The 19,931-nt window shown below is 55.5% G+C and overlaps 2 protein-coding genes and 1 long non-coding RNA gene across 7 annotated transcripts; 1 reads left to right on the forward strand and 2 right to left on the reverse strand.

The window, feature by feature from the left end:
• Nucleotides 1–212: 212 nt before the first annotated feature.
• Nucleotides 213–15,473, reverse strand: BICDL2 (BICD family like cargo adaptor 2). Of its 5 annotated transcripts, none has more exons than XM_053471236.1 (10): nt 15,398–15,473; nt 11,859–12,177; nt 10,891–11,106; nt 9,778–9,894; nt 9,047–9,193; nt 8,484–8,660; nt 6,497–6,649; nt 1,533–1,663; nt 1,244–1,364; nt 213–743 (listed from the first exon to the last, which is right to left on the reverse strand). In XM_053471236.1, exons 2-10 carry the CDS (start codon nt 12,147–12,149, stop codon nt 588–590), a joined length of 1,509 nt encoding a protein of 502 aa, XP_053327211.1. In that variant the 5' UTR covers nt 12,150–12,177; nt 15,398–15,473; the 3' UTR covers nt 213–587. The 5 variants fall into 5 exon arrangements, with proteins under 5 accessions (XP_053327211.1, XP_053327210.1, XP_053327214.1 ...); XM_053471235.1 differs by having other exon boundaries at nt 15,371–15,458; XM_053471239.1 differs by lacking the exon at nt 15,398–15,473 and adding an exon at nt 14,824–14,875.
• A 632-nt stretch (nt 15,474–16,105) lies between these two features.
• On the reverse strand, nt 16,106–19,901 carry THOC6 (THO complex subunit 6). The gene is made up of 13 exons (XM_053472289.1): nt 19,788–19,901; nt 19,528–19,643; nt 19,317–19,381; nt 18,765–18,868; nt 18,395–18,432; nt 18,256–18,304; nt 17,796–17,867; nt 17,553–17,655; nt 17,390–17,439; nt 17,246–17,308; nt 17,034–17,144; nt 16,715–16,843; nt 16,106–16,333 (listed from the first exon to the last, which is right to left on the reverse strand). Exons 1-13 carry the CDS (start codon nt 19,800–19,802, stop codon nt 16,250–16,252), a joined length of 999 nt encoding a protein of 332 aa, XP_053328264.1. The 5' UTR covers nt 19,803–19,901; the 3' UTR covers nt 16,106–16,249.
• On the forward strand, nt 18,506–18,823 carry LOC128502453 (uncharacterized). Its single transcript, XR_008355117.1, has 3 exons — nt 18,506–18,530; nt 18,644–18,675; nt 18,731–18,823. It is a non-coding gene; the product is annotated as an uncharacterized LOC128502453 (long non-coding RNA).
• Nucleotides 19,902–19,931: the final 30 nt, after the last annotated feature.

The following is a 19,931-nucleotide window of genomic DNA, read 5'->3' on the forward strand; positions in this document are numbered from 1 at the left end:
CGTTTCGTGGTATTGGGTGGCAAACCTTTGAAACCCCCAAGACTATTATCTCTTTCAGGGTCAATGCCTTGTACCACCTGCTGCAAGGGTTAAGGAATGTGGCGCTTGGTCCGATGAACCCCTCTGGCAGTGGCTGCCCCCCCCCCCGTGAATCTGCCCCCCCCGGGGGCCCTTTCCTGCCGTTTAACACAGAAATGTCCACAAAGACACGGTTTACACAGTAAAAGATTTATTTATATACACAGTGACAGGATGTATATATATCTATATACAGACTGGGCGGGATTCCCGTGACAGGAAAAGGCATTAATGGTCCCTCCCACTGCAGGGTGACAGACAGGAGCTCTGGGACATGTTGTGTGCCCCCCCCCTGCAGGGTGACGTGGAGTCTGCCGCTCCCTCTGCAGGGTGACGTGGAGTCTCCCACTGCAGGGTGACGTGGAGTCTGCCGCTCCCTCTGAAGGGTGACGTGGAGTCTGCCCCCCCACACACACTGCAGGGTGACGTGGAGTCTGCCCCTCCCACTGCAGGGTGACGTGGAGTCTGCCCCTCCCACTGCAGGGTGGTGGAGCCTGGGTTATTGTCTCTCAGTTTCTTATAAGGAAGGATAAGATCCCGCCCCCGGCGTCTCGCGGCCGTCTCGCGCTCTCTCTTTTGCGTGGGGTCAGGGGTGACGTCTCGCCCTCCTTCTGTGTCTCTTTCTGGGACTTGAGCTGCTGGTTGATGACGACTTGCATGTCCTCCTAGAGTCAGGGGCGGGAATCTCAGCGTCAGCCGCCTGGTACACCTCGCCCGCCCCGTGTGCCCGTATTCTGCTTATATACCCCGCCTGGGTCACCCCCCCCACAACACCTCCCTCCACCCCCTGCCTGCACACCCATACCCCCTCCCTCCACCCTCTGTTCTCATACTTTGCTTATATACCCCACCTGTGTCACTCTCCCCACACCCTCGGCTCATACCCCCAGCCCTTCCCCCCCGCCCAGGTCGCCCCTCACCTGAGCTCCCCCCCGCCCACATCGCCACTCACCTATCCCCCCCGGCCCACATCGCCCCTCACCTGCCCATCCCCGCCCACGTCGCCCCTCACCTGCCCATCCCCTCCCCCACCCACGTCGCCCCTCACCTGCCGCCCAGGTCGCCCCTCACCTGAGCTCCCCCCCGCCCACGTCGCCCCTCACCTGCCCCTCCCCCACCCACGTCGCCCCTCACCTGCCCCTCCCCCACCCACGTCGCCCCTCACCTGCCAGGCCTCCAGCTCCTGACTCAGGAGGACCTTCTGCTGGACTACGTTCATTAGCTGGCCGTTCAGGGTGTCTCTCTCCCGACAGCAGTTTGCCAGCTCCATCTCCAGCTCTCCCTTCCTGCCAACACAAAGGAGAAATGTACAGCGAGACAGCCGCAGAGCTGACCATCTGCTGGGCAGCGGAGGTAAAAGCCCCTTCTGCCCCTCTGCCCGGAATCCAGGACGATCCCTGTGATCTGTGACTGATTCCTCCCCGTTAGATGCCCCACGTCTTCGCGTCACTCACTTCATGATGGCGTCATCGCGCTCACTCAGCGCCTGTCTCAGGATGGCGTCTCGGTCATTTTGCTGCGAGACATCCCGGCGTCTCTGCAGTTCCTCTCGGAGACTTTCCAGCTCTATGTACTGCTGGGTCACCTGGATGGATAGGAGAGCGCTTTATACAGCGAGATGCATATATATATATATACCCCCCTGCATCTCACCTGCAGTATATATACCCCCCCGCATCTCACCTGCAGTATATATACCCCCCCGCATCTCACCTGCAGTATATATACCCCCCTGCATCTCACCTGCAGTATATATACCCCCCTGCATCTCACCTGCAGTATATATACCCCCCTGCATCTCACCTGCAGTATATATACCCCCCGCATCTCACCTGCAGTATATATACCCCCCCACATCTCACCTGCAGTATATATACCCCCCTGCATCTCACCTGCAGTATATATACCCCCCCGCATCTCACCTGCAGTATATATACCCCCTCGCATCTCACCTGCAGTATATATACCACCCCGCATCTCACCTGCAGTATATATACCCCCCCGCATCTCACCTGCAGTATATATACCCCCCGCATCTCACCTGCAGTATATATACCCCCCGCATCTCACCTGCAGTATATATACCCCCCTGCATCTCACCTGCAGTATATATACCCCCCCGCATCTCACCTGCAGTATATATACCCCCCCCCGCATCTCACCTGCAGTATATATACCACCCCGCATCTCACCTGCAGTATATATACCCCCCCGCATCTCACCTGCAGTATATATACCCCCCGCATCTCACCTGCAGTATATATACCCCCCCGCATCTCACCTGCAGTATATATACCCCCCTGCATCTCACCTGCAGTATATATACCCCCCCGCATCTCACCTGCAGTATATATACCCCCCTGCATCTCACCTGCAGTATATATACCCCCCCCGCATCTCACCTGCAGTATATATACCCCCCTGCATCTCACCTGCAGTATATATACCCCCCCTGCATCTCACCTGCAGTATATATACCCCCCCGCATCTCACCTGCAGTATATATACCCCACGCATTTCACCTGCAGTATATATACCCCCCTGCATCTCACCTGCAGTATATATACCCCCCCGCATCTCACCTGCAGTATATATACCCCCCCGCATCTCACCTGCAGTATATATACCCCCGTGTCTCACCTGCAGTATACATACCCCCCGTGTCTCACCTGCAGTATATATACCCCCCGTGTCTCACCTGCAGTATATATACCCCCCCTGCATCTCACCTGCAGTATATATACCCCCCGCATCTCACCTGCAGTATATATACCCCCCTGCATCTCACCTGCAGTATATATACCCCCCCGCATCTCACCTGCAGTATATATACCCCCCCGCATCTCACCTGCAGTATATATACCCCCCTGCATCTCACCTGCAGTATATATACCCCCCTGCATCTCACCTGCAGTATATATACCCCCCCGCATCTCACCTGCAGTATATATACCCCCCCGCATCTCACCTGCAGTATATATACCCCCCCGCATCTCACCTGCAGTATATATACCCCCCTGCATCTCACCTGCAGTATATATACCCCCCTGCATCTCACCTGCAGTATATATACCCCCCTGCATCTCACCTGCAGTATATATACCCCCCCGCATCTCACCTGCAGTATATATACCCCCCCGCATCTCACCTGCAGTATATATACCCCCCTGCATCTCACCTGCAGTATATATACGCCCCCACATCTCACCTGCAGTATATATACCCCCCCGCATCTCACCTGCAGTATATATACCCCCCCGCATCTCACCTGCAGTATATATACCCCCCCGCATCTCACCTGCAGTATATATACCCCCCCGCATCTCACCTGCAGTATATATACTCCCCGCATCTCACCTGCAGTATATATACCCCCCCTGCATCTCACCTGCAGTATATATACCCCCCCGCATCTCACCTGCAGTATATATACCCCCCCTGCATCTCACCTGCAGTATATATACCCCCGCATCTCACCTGCAGTATATATACCCCCCTGCCTCTCACCTGCAGTATATATACCCCCCCGCATCTCACCTGCAGTATATATACCCCCCCTGCATCTCACCTGCAGTATATATACCCCCCCGCATCTCACCTGCAGTATATATACCCCACGCATTTCACCTGCAGTATATATACCCCCCTGCATCTCACCTGCAGTATATATACCCCCCCGCATCTCACCTGCAGTATATATACCCCCCCGCATCTCACCTGCAGTATATATACCCCCGTGTCTCACCTGCAGTATACATACCCCCCGTGTCTCACCTGCAGTATATATACCCCCCGTGTCTCACCTGCAGTATATATACCCCCCGTCTCACCTGCAGTATATACCCCCCCGCGTCTCACCTGCAGTATATATACCCCCCCGTGTCTCACCTGCAGTATATACTCCCCACGTCTCACCTGCAGTACATACCCCCCGCGTCTCACCTGCAGTATATACCTCCCCACGTCTCACCTGCAGTATATACCCCCCGCATCTCACCTGCCCTTAAATCCCCCCGCATCTCACCTGCAGTATATACCCCCCGCATCTCACCTGCCCTTAAATCCCCCTGCGTCTCACCAGCAGTATGTAACCCCCCGCGTCTCACCTGCCCTATAAGCCCCCGCATCTCACCTGCAGTATATACCCCCCGCATCTCACCTGCCCTAAACCCCCCCGCGTCTCACCTGCAGTATATACCCCCCGCATCTCACCTGCCCTAAACCCCCCGCGTCTCACCTGCAGTATATACCCCCCGCATCTCACCTGCCCTTAAATCCCCCCGCGTCTCACCAGCAGTATGTAACCCCCCGCGTCTCACCTGCCCTATAAGCCCCCGCGTCTCACCTGCCGTATATACCCCTCGCATCTCACCTGCCCTAAACCCCCCGCGTCTCACCTGCAGTATATACACCTCGCATCTCACCTGCTGTATATATACCCCCTGTGTCTCACCTGCCCTATATACCCCCGGCATCTCACCTGCCGTATAAATACCCCCCGCGTCTTACCTGCCCTATATACCACCAACGTCTCACCTGCAGTATATCTATCCCCCCGTGTCTCACCTGCAGTATATATAACCCCCCGTGTCTCACCTGCAGTATATATACCCCCGTGTCTCACCTGCAGTATATATACCCCCCCGTGTCTCACCTGCAGTATATATACCCCCCCGCGTCTCACCTGCAGTATATATATCCCCCCGTCTCTCACCTGCAGTATATATACCACCCCCGTGTCTCACCTGCCCTATAAGCCCCCGCATCTCACCTGCAGTATATACCCCCCGCATCTCACCTGCCCTAAACCCCCCCGCGTCTCACCTGCAGTATATACCCCTCGCATCTCACCTGCCCTAAACCCCCCGCGTCTCACCTGCAGTATATACACCTCGCATCTCACCTGCTGTATATATACCCCCTGTGTCTCACCTGCCTTATATACCCCCGGCGTCTCACCTGCCGTATAAATACCCCCCCGCGTCTTACCTGCCCTATATACCACCAACGTCTCACCTGCAGTATATCTATCCCCCCGTGTCTCCCGTGCAGTATATATAACCCCCCGTGTCTCACCTGCAGTATATATACCCCCCCGTGTCTCACCTGCAGTATATATACCCCCCGTGTCTCACCTGCAGTATATATACCCCCCCGCATCTCACCTGCAGTATATATACCCCCCGTGTCTCACCTGCAGTATATATACCACCCCCGTGTCTCATCTGCAGTATATACCCCCCCACGTCTCACCTGCAGTACATACCCCTCGTGTTTCACCTGCCCTATACTCCCCCCACGTCTCACCTGCAGTATATACCCCCCCGCGTCTCACCTGCAGTATATACCCCCCGCATCTCACCTGCCCTAAACCCCCCCGCGTCTCACCAGCAGTATGTAACCCCCCGCGTCTCACCTGCCCTATAAGCCCCCGTATCTCACCTGCAGTATATACCCCCCGCATCTCACCTGTCCTAAACCCCCTGGCGTCTCACCTGCAGTATATACCCCTCGCATCTCACCTGCCCTAAACCCTCCCCGCGTCTTACCTGCCCTATATACCACCAACGTCTCACCTGCAGTATATCTATCCCCCGTGTCTCACGTGCAGTATATATACCCCCCGTGTCTCACCTGCAGTATAAATACCCCCCCGTGTCTCACCTGCAGTATATATACCCCCGTGTTCCACGTGTATTATAAATACCCCCCGTGTCTCACCTGCAGTATATATACCCCCCCGTGTCTTACGTGCAGTATATATACCCCCCGTGTCTCACCTGCAGTATATATACCCCCCGTGTCTCACGTGCAGTATATATACCCCCCGTGTCTCACGTGCAGTATATATACCCCCCGTGTCTCACCTGCAGTATATATACCCCCCGTGTCTCACCTGCAGTATATATACCCCCCGTGTCTCACCTTCAGTATATATACCCCCCGTGTCTCACCTTCAGTATATATACCCCCCCGTGTCTCACGTGCAGTATATATACCCCCCGTGTCTCACGTGCAGTATATATACCCCTCGTGTCTCACCTTCAGTATATATACCCCTCGTGTCTCACCTGCAGTATATACACCCCCCCGTGTCTCACGTGCAGTATATATACCCCCCCGTGTCTCACCTGCAGTATATATACCCCCCCGTGTCTCACCTGCAGTATATATACCCCCCCGTGTCTCACCTGCAGTATATATACCCCCCGTGTCTCACCTGCAGTATGTATACCACCCCCGTGTCTCACCTGCAGTATATATACCACCCCCATGTCTCACCTTCAGTATATATACCCCCCATGTCTCACCTGCAGTATATATATACCCCCCGTGTCTCACCTTCAGTATATATATACCCCCCCCGTGTCTCACCTGCAGTATATATACCCCCCCGTGTCTCACATGCGCTCCCTACCTGATCCCTGAGCCGCGCCACCTCTTCCTCCTTCTCTCGGAGCAGCTCCCCTTCTCTCTGACTCAGGTACAGGAGACCGTCTGCTGCCCCAGCGGCCCCCGGCTGCGGAGAGACGGCCGATGAGAGAAATGCGCTGCCACAAGGAGGGATGATCTGCAAGAAGCCACTAGTCACCCAATGCATGGATGCGGGGGGCACACATTCCAACACGTAAAGCCCCCCTGGGTTAATAATATGATAATGAGCGGGCAGCACTGACACCTACCCCAACTACAGGATTTGGGGCCCTATCAGGGAATGTCACTTATACGCAGTCTGCCTAAAGAACACTATTAATACTATTATTACTTTGTATTATTATTGCTGTTATTATTACTATTCGTATTACTATTATGAGTATTATTATTACTATTAGTATTATTATTAGTATTTGTATTACTATTAGTATTACTATTTGTATTATTATTGCTGTTATTATTACTATTTGTATTATTATTACTATTCGTATTACTATTATGAGTATTATTATTACTATGAGTATTATTATTAGTATTTGTATTACTATTAGTATTACTGTTATTACTATTTATATTATTATTGCTATTATTATTACTATTCGTATTACGATTATGAGTATTATTATGGTTGTATATTCCGTATATATTCATTCCCAGCGCCCCAGCCCATCGCTTCTACGTGGCGTCCGTGGGCTTCCAGTCCGTCGGGGCATCTCTGCTCGCCGACTTACTTGCCCGGAGGTGGGAGTTTAACAAAAGGGCATATTGTGTAGCAGAAATAAGTTCAGGGTCTGTAGGGGGAGGAATATTTCTCAGCGCCGGGGGGGGGGGGGGGGGGGGGGGCGCATGGTCTGTGGTTTGCCGGGAGGGATACATTTTTGGGATGTTTTAGCACATGGTAGCAGGTCTGCAGAGCATGTGGCTGCGGGGCTAAAAACCACACAGTGAGCAAACCCGGAACCACTCAAAAGACAGACAAAGGCTGCTGGAAGGCGGAACTATGCTCTACTACTGCGTAAATCAACCATTCATACAGCTTCATATATGTCTCATGCTTTTAATGGTTTCTTCATAAAGTGAGGCCGAGCACGTGAGCCTACAGATAATTGGTACTAATAATGGCCGATGCCTAGGGGTAAATAGGGGGTAGATATACCCCGCTGAGACTGAGGATCCAGTAAAAGCTGGTAACAGGATAATGGATTCCTCGATGTCCGCCATTGGAATGGGGTCAGCTCAGTTGTGTTGGTAAGTAACCCTAATCTCAAGCATTTAACCCCCACGGGACCCCACAGTAACCACGGACGTGCACCAGAGGGAAGTCGGCTCCCGTCTCTGCTCATTGGGTTGTAGAGTTGATGGGAAGAATGCGGGGTTCAGCTCCATTCTGGGTCTCCTGGGCCCAAACCCTGACTGGCCAACTGCCCTGTAGGCTGGAGAAGCCACCTTAGATGTTGGATGTCCCCATTATGTTCGAGGTCAGGCCAGCCGCAGGGGAAGCGGAAGCAGACTCTGCCATGACAACGCTGTCATCCACGCCGCACTCTATCTGGTATAGATTATTGGGATTCTTACACACAGTTTGCTTTTGACAGCCCAGGAATGATAAGTACAAAGAGCAGGATAAACAATAATCAGACTGCTGTTTGGGGTGAGGTAGGATAGTTCTTGCCACCAGAGAAGAGCCGGGAGCCGGCATGGTCATCGGCGAAGAGATGGGAACTGGCATGGTCATCGGCGAAGAGATGGGAACTGGCATGGCCACCAGACAAGAGACAGGCGCTGGCATGGCCACCAAAGAAAAGAGTGGCGATGACACGGCCACCAGTGACGAGACGGGTCTGACATGGACACAGTCTCTGTGGGTGCCATTGATGATATGGATATTGCAGCCACTAAGACATTATGAGACACTAGACGATGGGGCAGACTGGTGCTGTGAGTGGGCCAAAGAGCAGACAGACACTCACCTCGTGCTCCATGCCCGATGTACTCTGCTGGATCTCTGAGTGTAGTGAATAGTGTCTGTCTTGCATAGAGTGCTGACTGTCTCTCATGTGCTGCTCCTCTTGTAGCTCTCTCACCTGGCTCTGCAGTTTTCGTTGACTGTCTCTAAGATCCTGTGCTTCTACTTGGAGCTGCTGCATCTAGAGGAGACCAGCAGTGACCATCTCTGTCACAAACATGAAAACTACATATAGAACATACAACATGAAGACAAGGTGGGAACCTGCCCCAGGCCCACAACGGCTGCCCCTCACTGAAAAGGGCTGCTGGCGCACACCTGTCCATCTTGGCAGTCAGCACTCCATCCGGCGCGGCATGGCGGGTATGACATCATATCCCAGAACCTGCCTCAGGTGATATCGCCATGTGGAGCGCTCTGTGCCGGCAGCTCCGTCATACCACTCGGAATGGAGGTGACAACCTGACAGCTACTGGGCTCAGGGCATCAGGGAGGCTTAAACAGGGCCTGTCATTAGTAAAGACAGTCTGTCTCTGCCTGTCCCTCTCATTGTTTTCTGTCTCTTACCTTCAGGTTGTTCTCCCTCTCCTTTCTCTCAAACTGCAGTGCTGTCTCTTTTAGGGTGAACACCATATTCTGGGCACTCTCATTCTCCTCCCGCAGCTGTTTAATCTGTAATTCCAGATCTCTCTTCTTCTGGAGCAGGAGAGCGTTCTTGACAGAGCAACAGAGGCACGCTCATGAATACAGACAGACAAGCTCTGTGACCTACACCTCATCCTGCTGCTTCCCCCTCTCTCTGCCGGCTCTGCTTCCCCCCCTCTCTCTGCCGGCTCTGCTTCCCCCTCTCTCTGCTCTGCCGTCTCTGCTTCCCCCTCTCTCTGCCGTCTCTGCTTCCCCCTCTCTCTGCCGGCTCTGCTTCCCCCTCTCTCTCTGCTCTGCCTGCTCTGCTTCCCCCTCTCTCTGCCGTCTCTGCTTCCCCCTCTCTCTGCCGTCTCTGCTTCCCCCTCTCTCTGCTCTGCCGTCTCTGCTTCCCCCTCTCTCTGCTCTGCCGGCTCTGCTCCCCCTCTCTCTGCTCTGCCAGCTCTGCTTCCCTCTCTCTCTGCCAGCTCTGCTTCCCTCTCTCTCTGCTCTGCCAGCTCTGCTTTCCCCCTCTCTCTGCTCTGCCGACTCTGCTCCCCCCTCTCTCTGCTTTCCCCCTCTCTCTGCTCTGCCAGCTCTGCTCCCCCCTCTCTCTGCTCTGCCAGCTCTGCTTTCCCCCTCTCTCTGCTCTGCCGGTTCTGCTTTCCCGCTCTCACCTCGCTCTGCAGGCTCTGCAAACATGGTGCTAAGTGTCCTCGGCTCAGGGTTAATTCTCGGTTCTCTTCCTTCAGGGATTGTATTTGCGAGGTGAGAGACTGCTCCAGCTGAGAGACCTCGAGAGACCACAGGAGAAGAAAGAGTGTGAATATGGAAAAGAGAGCAAATCACTGAAAAAATAGACAGCAGGAGAGACGATGAGAGCGTAAAATTGCCAGGGCCATTTTACCAAGTGAGCCACATGAGAAATGATGGTTCTGTAACAGCCGGTCCGTGGATCTATAATAATGGATCTGGTTCTGTAACAGCCGGTCCGTGGATCTATAATAATGGATCTGGTTCTGTAACAGCCGGGCCGTGGATCTATAATAATGGATCTGGTTCTGTAACAGCCAGGCCGTGGATCTATAATAATGGATCTGGTTCTGTAACAGCCGGTCCGTGGATCTATAATAATGGTTCTGGTTCTGTAACAGCCGGGCCGTGGATCTATAATAATGGTTCTGGTTCTGTAACAGCCGGTCCGTGGATCTATAATAATGGATCTGGTTCTGTAACAGCCGGTCCGTGGATCTATAATAATGGATCTGGTTCTGTAACAGCCGGGCCGTGGATCTATAATAATGGTTCTGGTTCTGTAACAGCCGGCCGTGGATCTATAATAATGGATCTGGTTCTGTAACAGCCAGGCCGTGGATCTATAATAATGGATCTGGTTCTGTAACAGCCGGTCCGTGGATCTATAATAATGGATCTGGTTCTGTAACAGCGGTCCGTGGATCTATAATAATGGATCTGGTTCTGTAACAGCCGGTCCGTGGATCTATAATAATGGATCTGGTTCTGTAACAGCCGGTCCGTGGCGCTCTCTTTCTGTGGCCTATGACATTACTTATAAATCTCTCAGAGTTGATCGGATTACAGGATTAATCACTAACGAGATTACGGAGCAGCAGTGGGAGTCGCAGATGTCTCTCACAGACAGAGGTGTCTCTAAATTGTGGCGACGTGCCGGTTGGTCTCTTTCGTGGAAGTTTCATGCGGTCTCGTGGGGCCGTGGCCTGCAGAGACCTTTAAATCGTTTGGATCTGTAAGGGCCGGGGAGGTCTCACCTGCGCCATCTGCTCCAGCAGTCTCTGGTTCTGCTCTGACAGCTCCTGCACAGCGGTGGCCGTCTCTCGCCCGCACTCTCTTTGTTCTGACACAAAGTGTTTCATCTGTAGCCGGGCCTCAGCGAGGTCACTCTCCAGGTCAGCGACCTGCGCTCTCCACTCACCCTCCTGAGCCTCCATCTTCAGACGCATGTTGTGCTTCTCCTGCTCCAACCTCTGCAAGAAACATAATAACCTCAGCGCTCTCCCCATAAAGCCCAGATGAATGGACCTCGACGGGTGAGGAGAGATCTCACCAGATCCTCCACACTCCATGACCGGATCTCAATGAGTGGGACGAGATCTCACCAGATTCCACACACTCCATGACCGGATCTCAATGAGTGGGAGATCTCATCAGATTTCCCCCACTCCATGGCCAGATCTCAGTGAGTGGGCGATCTCATCAGATTTCCCCCACTCCATGACCGGATCTCAATGAGTGGGACGAGATCTCACCAGATTCCACACACTCCATGACCGGATCTCAATGAGTGGGAGATCTCATCAGATTTCCCCCACTCCATGACCAGATCTCAATGAGTGGGCGATCTCATCAGATTTCCCCCACTCCATGACCGGATCTCAATGAGTGGGACGAGATCTCACCAGATTCCACACACTCCATGACCGGATCTCAATGAGTGGGAGATCTCATCAGATTTCCCCCACTCCATGACCGGATCTCAATGAGTGGGACGAGATCTCACCAGATTCGCCACACTCCATGATTGGATCTCAATGAGTGGGATGAGTTTTCACCAGATTCCCCACACTCCATGACCGGATCTCAATGAGTGGGAGATCTCATCAGATTCCCCACACTCCATGACCAGAGATCTCACCATAAGCCACTTGGACTTTGTTGTATAATGTCCCATCTCACCACAAACTGCCAGGAGATCGAGTCTGTCTCCTGCGTCTCTCACCTCCCGCGTCTCTCTCAGTTCCTCTTCAAGCGCCTCTCTCCCCCTCTCCAGCTGGTCGTTCCTCTCCAGGAGAGCTTTACCCAGCTCAGCCGCCAGAAGCAAATCCTTCTCCTTCCTTTCCAGGGCCAGTCGTAAATCTTCCTCCCCCTGCTCCTCGTCCTCCTCTCCAAGATAAGACGGACGGCGTTCCAGAAGGAAGGGGTAGAAATGTTCCTCCATGCTGGGCGAGGCTAAGCCCCCATTCCATCCACGGGGAACCCCCCCGCGAGACTCCGTCCCTCCTGAAGTCATTAGAGAGATCGGGGCGATCGGTCGGAACCTGGAACACAGAGAGCAGCTATAGATCTGTCTGATGAATAAGAACCCGCCTGCAGATCGGCCCCCAACGGCCCGTCTAGTCTGTAAAGACTCAAACCTTAATCAGTCGCTGGTCTCGTCTTAGATTCAGGAGCCGTATGTCTATCCCATGCATGTTTAATCCCCTCACTGTATTACCCTCTACCACTTCTGCTGGGAGGGTGTTCCACTTATCTACCACCTTCTCAGTAAAGTAAATCCTAGTACAAGCTACGAATGAGGTTTACTTGATTTGGGGAGGTCAGACGTCTCAGCAGGGCGGTGGATGAGGTTCTAAGGCTGCGTTTAGTTGGATGTTAATACATGAAATCATTTGTGCTATATTTTGCTCTGCTTGATACTTTGTATGCTGACCGTGGGTGTGACCTGGCAGGGGGCGTGTCCAGGCATATCCAGACAGGGGGTGTGTCCTGACATGGGCGTATCCGCACGGCGGGCGTGTATGTGGGGCGCGATGTTCTGCTGTTACATAAGAAAGGACTCTTGGTAATTGAGGTAATTACTATAATCAGACCCGCGTGGCGTCACGTGGCGGCCGGGCCCTTCGCGTCACTTTGGGAAATATTTTACTATGCCAAAATATGTGCGGAAATCACCGGATTCTGGATTTATGAGTGGGATTCTACGGTTACATTATATCAAACTTCGCAGATGCCTGAAGAAGAGACCAAGGTGGTCTCAGACGCTTACAATCTATTACACTCCAGGTACCCCAGAAAGGGACCCTCTATCGGAAGGGGGTCTCGGGCGTCTCGTCTCCTCCCTCTCTATACACATACGTGGCGGTGGGTGACGCCATCAGCTCGGCCCTCACTGGAAAACTGGCCGGTTGGGTGAAAACAAACAAACAACGTCATCGGATGTTGGCCACGGACCGTGGAAGCTGCCGGAGAGCCGGCTCCACCTTTCCCCACAACCCCCCCCCCAGCATGTTCCCCAAAGGGAGGCCCAGGGGCTAGTAGCATGGAGCCCAGTAGAGACACGTGACTTGCGGGCTCCATCATCCACCAGACACGAACTAGAAGCTGGATGCGAGCAATGCCGCCAAAGGATGACATCACAGGTGTGGCCCCTGGGACCCCCTCTATCCAATGACTTCACATGGTGACCTGGGGACATTAGGTGGCATCGTGTGCCCCCAGTTCCAGTCTCTGCTAAGGGACAGCAAGCGATGGGGCCCCCGCGGCGGCTGATCGCGTGTCCCACAGGCACATTCTATACAGGACCCTCCGGCCCCTGCCATACCTGCATTCAGAAAGAGATCGGGGGTTTCTGGGCAAGTCTGAACACAGGACTGCCCACCCCCCGGGACATATTTAGAGTGGGTCAGAGGGAGGAGAGAAAGAGAGAGAGAGAAAAAGGAGAGATGGCGAGGGGAGAGATGGGGAAAGAGAGAGGGTGAGGAGACATAGTTAGGAGGTAGAGAGAGAGAGGAAGAGGAGAGATGGGGAAAGAGACATAGCAAGGAGGGAGAGGATGGTTAGGGAGAGAGAGAGAGAGGAAGAGGAGAGATGGGGTAAGAGATAGTGGAGGTGATGGGGGAAAAGAGGGAGGGAGAGGAGAGATGGGGAAAGAGAGATAGCGAGGCGAGGGAGGGATGGGGAAAGAGAGACAGCGGGGAGAGACATAGTGAGGAGAGGGAGGGATGGGGAAAGAGAGACAGCGGGGAGAGACATAGTGAGGAGAGGGAGGGATGAAGGCGATTAGACGGGGATTACGCAGAGATTAGGGACGCGCTGCGCACAAGAGGGGAAAAACATCCACGGAACGAAACGCGGAGAGTGTGAAACTTTCCAGAATAACCGGAAATTATTCAGGGTCCAGGGCAGGTGGCAGCTGAGTGAGTGAGGATGAGACGTGAGGCTGCAGTGTAAGAGCGAAAGGTGAGTGAGTGAGGCAGGGGGTGGGTGAGAGCGGAGGCTGGGGCGTGAGAGCAGAGGCTGAGTGAGGCTGGGGGGGGTGAGAGCGGAGGCTGAGTGAGGCGGAGACACCCATTATACATATAACCCAAAGGAATCGTACCCAGTCCTAGAGGTGCAGGCTGTGCGATACTACACACTGTCCTAGAGGTGCAGGCTGTGCGATACTACACACTGTCCTAGAGGTGCAGGCTGTGCGATACTACACACTGTCCTAGAGGTGCAGGCTGTGCGATACTACACACTGTCCTAGAGGTGCAGGCTGTGCGATACTACACACTGTCCTAGAGGTGCAGGCTGTGCGATACTACACACTGTTGTAGAGGACTCGGTTACTTCCGGGAGGCGCGCGGCAGGGACCGGTTAAACCAGCACGACCAGAGCCGGAGTGACGACAAACACTCACCGAGATCCACCGGTATCGAGTGACAATCCCAACCAGCTATCGGTTACTAACACGGAGTAGCACTCACAGCGATCCGTCACGGAGTAACACTCACAGCGATCTGTCACGGAGTAACACTCACAGCGATCCGTCACGGAGTAACACTCACAGCGATCTGTCACGGAGTAGCACTCACAGCGATCCGTCACGGAGTAACACTCACAGCGATCTGTCACGGAGTAGCACTCGCAGCGATCAGTCACGGAGTAACACTCGCAGCGATCCGTCACGGAGTAACACTCACAGCGATCTGTCACGGAGTAACACTCACAGCGATCTGTCACGGAGTAACACTCGCAGCGATCTGTCACGGAGTAACACTCGCAGCGATCCGTCACGGAGTAACACTCAGGGCCATCACAGAGTAACACTCACAGCGATCCGTCACGGAGTAACACTCACAGCGATCTGTCACGGAGTAACACTCACAGCGATCCGTCACGGAGTAACACTCACAGCGATCCGTCACGGAGTAACACTCACAGCGATCTGTCACGGAGTAACACTCACAGCGATCTGTCACGGAGTAACACTCGCAGCGATCCGTCACGGAGTAACACTCAGGGCCATCACAGAGTAACACTCAGGGCCATCACAGAGTAACACTCACAGCGATCCGTCACAGAGTAACACTCACAGGGATCTGTCACGGAGTAACACTCACAGCGATCCGTCACGGAGTAACACTCAGGGCCCTCACAGAGTAACACTCAGGGCCGTCACGGAGTAACACTCACAGCGATCCGTCACGGAGTAACACTCACAGCGATCTGTCACGGAGTAACACTCACAGCGATCTGTCACGGAGTAACACTCACAGCGATCTGTCACGGAGTAACACTCTGCTCAGCGCGCCGTCTCTCCTGAGTCCATCTCCGGTCCTGACTGTCTCTCCCTGGAGGGTAACACAGGTGCGGCTCCAGGGGGAGGCGCCGGGGGAGTGGCCAGGGATCAGTGTCTGTCAGGATCTGAGCGGCCCCTCCCACAGCCGTCCTGAGCACGGCAGCAGCACAGCCACCTGCCCCAGCAGCACGGCCCCCTGCCCCAGCAGCACGGCCCCCTGCCCCAGCAGCACGGCCACCTGCCCCAGCAGCACGGCCACCTGCCCCAGCAGCACGGCCACCTGCCCCAGCAGCACGGCCACCTGCCCCATCTCCTGCCTACCTGCCCCAATCCAGTTCTGTCAGATTGGATCCTTGAAGTTACATTCTGCCCCATAGAGCATCAGTCAAATAAACCAATCACTCTTACCAGCTTTGCTGGAAGGCAAGTCTACTACACACTACAGGGGTATTTCCACGAATTATGGCAGGGTGTGTCCTCCGCGTCACAGCCAATCACACCGTCTGATTTATATTTATATGAAGCCCCGATCCTGCGCAACGGCTGTGACGGCGCTCGATGCCGGCGGACTCCTCCAAGGACGAGGATCCAGTCAATCGGCGAGAAATACCCCCGCCAGCTCCCTCTGCCCCGCCACATACCCCGCCTGTCAACATCCCAATAAAAGACCACGAGATGGCACGTTACTAAAGAGACAGTTTTATTATAAAACAGGGATGGATCTGGGAAAACGTGGGGTAGGAAGAGACATCGCGGAGGTCTAACGCCGCCGGAGGGAGAACGTGGGGTGGCGCTGGGCGTCGGCATATCGGGCGTCCGGCGGGCTGTCAGGGGAAGCTCAGTGAGAACGCTCTGTATCTGAAGTTTGTAAAAACGTCGATTCTGGAACTGCTTCCGGCGGCCGTCAGAACCTGAAAACGACGACAGCCTGAGAGCCTCCTCATCACCCCCCCCCCGAGCGGGACTACTCATACCGCCCCCACCCCCCATTCGGGGCTCCTCATACCGCCCCCCCTCCCCCCCCCCCAGCGGGGCTCCTCATACCGCTCCCCTCCCCCCCAGCGGGGCTCCTCATACCGACCTCACCCCCCAAGCGGGGCTCCTCATACCGACCTCACCCCCCCCGAGCGGGGCTCCTCATACCGACCTCACCCCCCCGAGCGGGGCTCCTCATACCGCCCCTACCAGGGCTCTGCCCCCACCCCCAAGTGGGACTCCGCCCCCACCCCCAAGTGGGACTCCACCCCCAATCACCCCAATGCTCCAGACTCGCACCCCTAGGATCCCCGTACCTTGTTCTCCTGAGAGCCTTCGTTGATGCACAGGGAGTAGATGCAGCGCGGGGTGCAGGGAATCTGGGCCCTCAGCTCCCCATTTATCTGGCAGTGATTAATGGAGGGCCCCTGCCCGGCACACAGGACCTGCGAGGGGGCAGGACACAAAATGAGGTCGGTATCAACAAAATGCCGGCACATGTAACAGGGGCATATAGTACAGCTGGAGAAGCATAGCTGCAGGGGATGCTGGGAAGACTCAGTGCAGGGGATGGTGGGCATGGAGGTGCAGGGGATGGTGGGACGACACCTATGAGGTTATTTGGGGGGCGCTCACCATATCCTGGTAGAAGAGAACTTGCTGCTGACTCTCCTGGATCGGGAAGATGGTTGTTGGCGTCATGGAGCGAAGATGCCACAATGACAGCATGGGGCCCCCACCACAAACCTGTAGAAGGAGAGGGGGTACAATGACAGACGTGGAAACACCCAGTAAATACCCCGACAAGACCCACGTCCTCCATTACACCCACACAAACACCTCCTCACCATCCAGTCGGAGTCCGTGGCCAGACAGCTGATCCATTTGCCATACTGCGGCCGCGCGCATTCCTAAAGGGGGCAGAGGAAGGAGGTCAGGGGCCAGGGCATCGCACTCCGGAAGGAGGAGGCCAGCCGGGGCAGTTACCGTACCTCATACTTATACACCTCGATCTTGTGAGTCTGCGACCCGCTCCGGAGATCTGTAACCAGACAGGAGGCCAGTTCAACTACACAGGAGGACAGCCTCTCCTCAGGCCGGCAACCCATCCCCACGGGCCGGCAACCCATCCCCACGGGCCGACACGACACTCACCCCACAGCCTCACTGAACCATCCTCGCTGCCCGACACGCACTCCCTCTGCCGGTCACGCAGTGCCAGGCAATGGATATAATCTGTGTGTCCTTCAAGGGTCGTCTAGTGGATGAGAGTGGGAGAGAGCAGATGAGAGAAAGCGAGCGTGAGCCAGCAGGGGGAGAGGGGGGGGAGAGGGGGGGGAGAGGGGGGGGAGAGGGGAGGGGGGGGGAGAGAGAGAACAGGCTCCATCCCACACTTACGGTGAAAGCTCCGGACTCCAGGTCCATGGCGTGGATGTTGCAGCCTCCTCCGGCGAGTAGGAGACAGTTATCCTGCGCAGGAGACAGTTCAGTGAGCGTCGCCGATCCGTATCAAAGGCTCAGGGAGAGTGGAGAGGACGAGGAATACACCACCACTCTAAATCCCGCAAGGGGCCCAGGGAGGAGCAGCGGGGGCATTACGGCGAGGGGCCCAGCGAGGAGCGGCGGGGGCATTGCTGCGAGGGGAGCGGCGGGGGCATTGCTGCGAGGGGAGCGGCGGGGGCATTGCTGCGAGGGGAGCGGCGGGGGCATTGCTGCGAGGGGAGCGGCGGGGGCATTGCTGCGAGGGGAGCGGCGGGGGCATTGCTGCGAGGGGAGCGGCGGGGGCATTGCTGCGAGGGGAGCGGCGGGGGCATTACTGCGAGGGGCCCAGGGAGGAGGGACCGAGGGAGGAGCTCACTTTTTGATTCACAACCAGACTGTTGATTTCAGGAGTTTCCAGGCTGTTCCTGATGGGGAGGAAAAATAAACACCATAAAAAAAAAAATCTGTATCTTCCCAGCTCCAGAAACCTGTCCTCAGGGCACGGAGTCTCTCACCTGGTGGGGACGCGGCGGCTCCACGACTCCACGCAGCCCTGCGAGAGAAAAACCGCGGTCACGCACTGGGGGAGGGGGTTCCCACAATCACACACTGGGGGAGGGGGGTCCCCGCAATCACACACTGGGGAGGGGGGTCCCCGCAATCACACACTGGGGGAGGGGGTTCCCACAATCACACACTGGGGGAGGGGGTTCCCACAATCACACACTGGGGAAGGGGGGTCCCACAATCACACACTGGGGAAGGGGGGTCCCACAATCACACACTGGGGGAGGGGGTTCCCACAATCACACACTGGGGGAGGGGGGCCCCACAATCACGCACTGGGGGAGGGGGTCCCCGCAATCACAGAATATTCGGCGTTACCTTCTTGTTGATGTCGCTCCAGATCCAGCCTTTAACCTCATTGTCCCCGGAGCTGATCAGATGGCGGTCAGTGGAGGTCAAACTGTACACGGGACCCACATGCGCTACAGAGGGGGTCAAAACAACCGGACCACGTCACTCCGTGAGTGTCAGAGACCCCCCCCACATCACTCCGTGAGCGTCAGAGACCCCCACACCACGTCACTCCGTGAGTGTCAGAGACCCCCCCCACATCACTCCGTGAGCGTCAGAGACCCCCCCCACGTCACTCCGTGAGCGTCAGAGACCCCCACACCACGTCACTCCGTGAGCGTCAGAGACCCCCCCCACACCACGTCACTCCGTGAGCGTCAGAGACCCCCCCACACCACGTCACTCCGTGAGTGTCAGAGACCCCCCCCACACCACGTCACTCCGTGAGCTTGAAAGACCCCCGTACTACGTCACCCAGTGAGCGTCTGAGACCCCCCACACCACGTCACTCCGTGAGCGTCAGGCCAGCTGCTTCTCCCCACTTCCCCTCCCTGTCACAGAAGGACGGGGTCCGCTCACCTTGCAGTAACGCGACTGGCTGCTTGCTCTGTTCCTTGGCCTCTGAGCTGAGGGCAGCGGTCAGACTGTGAAGATGAGACAGACACGGTTCTACGGCAAGTCTGAGGAGCCCCGGGCCCCGCCGGCCACATCGCGCCGCCCTACACTGCAACCCATCCCGCCGCCCTACCCCGCAGCCCATCCCGCCGCCATTCTCCGCAGCGCCCCTCACCTGAAGATCCCGATCTGGCCCAGGTTATTTCCAACGGCCAGGAATTTTCCGCACGGGGAGAAGCTCTGGCTGAACGCGGTCATGTGCAGGAGCTCCAGGGAGCGGGTGACATCGCCCTGCCACGCAGAAAAAACACGGGGGTCACGGACACGGAGGGGGTGGGGGATCGGGAACACCAGAACTGTCCAAAAACAAACCCCCCCGGACATACACATAACTATATATATACCGTATATACCCCGCCGCACATATACACAAACCTCCACCGGTAACATGACGTCACTTTCTTGTTCGGTCCTAACCTCGGCACTTTTGATGACGTCACTGCGCGGTGTATGGCGGGAACTGCAGTCCAGGGGGAGGCTACGCAGCTCATTGGTCAATATTAGTGACGTCAGCGCGTT

Source organism: Spea bombifrons, chromosome 7, assembly GCF_027358695.1.
Source record: "Spea bombifrons isolate aSpeBom1 chromosome 7, aSpeBom1.2.pri, whole genome shotgun sequence".
Classification (NCBI taxonomy): Eukaryota; Metazoa; Chordata; class Amphibia; order Anura; family Pelobatidae; genus Spea; species Spea bombifrons.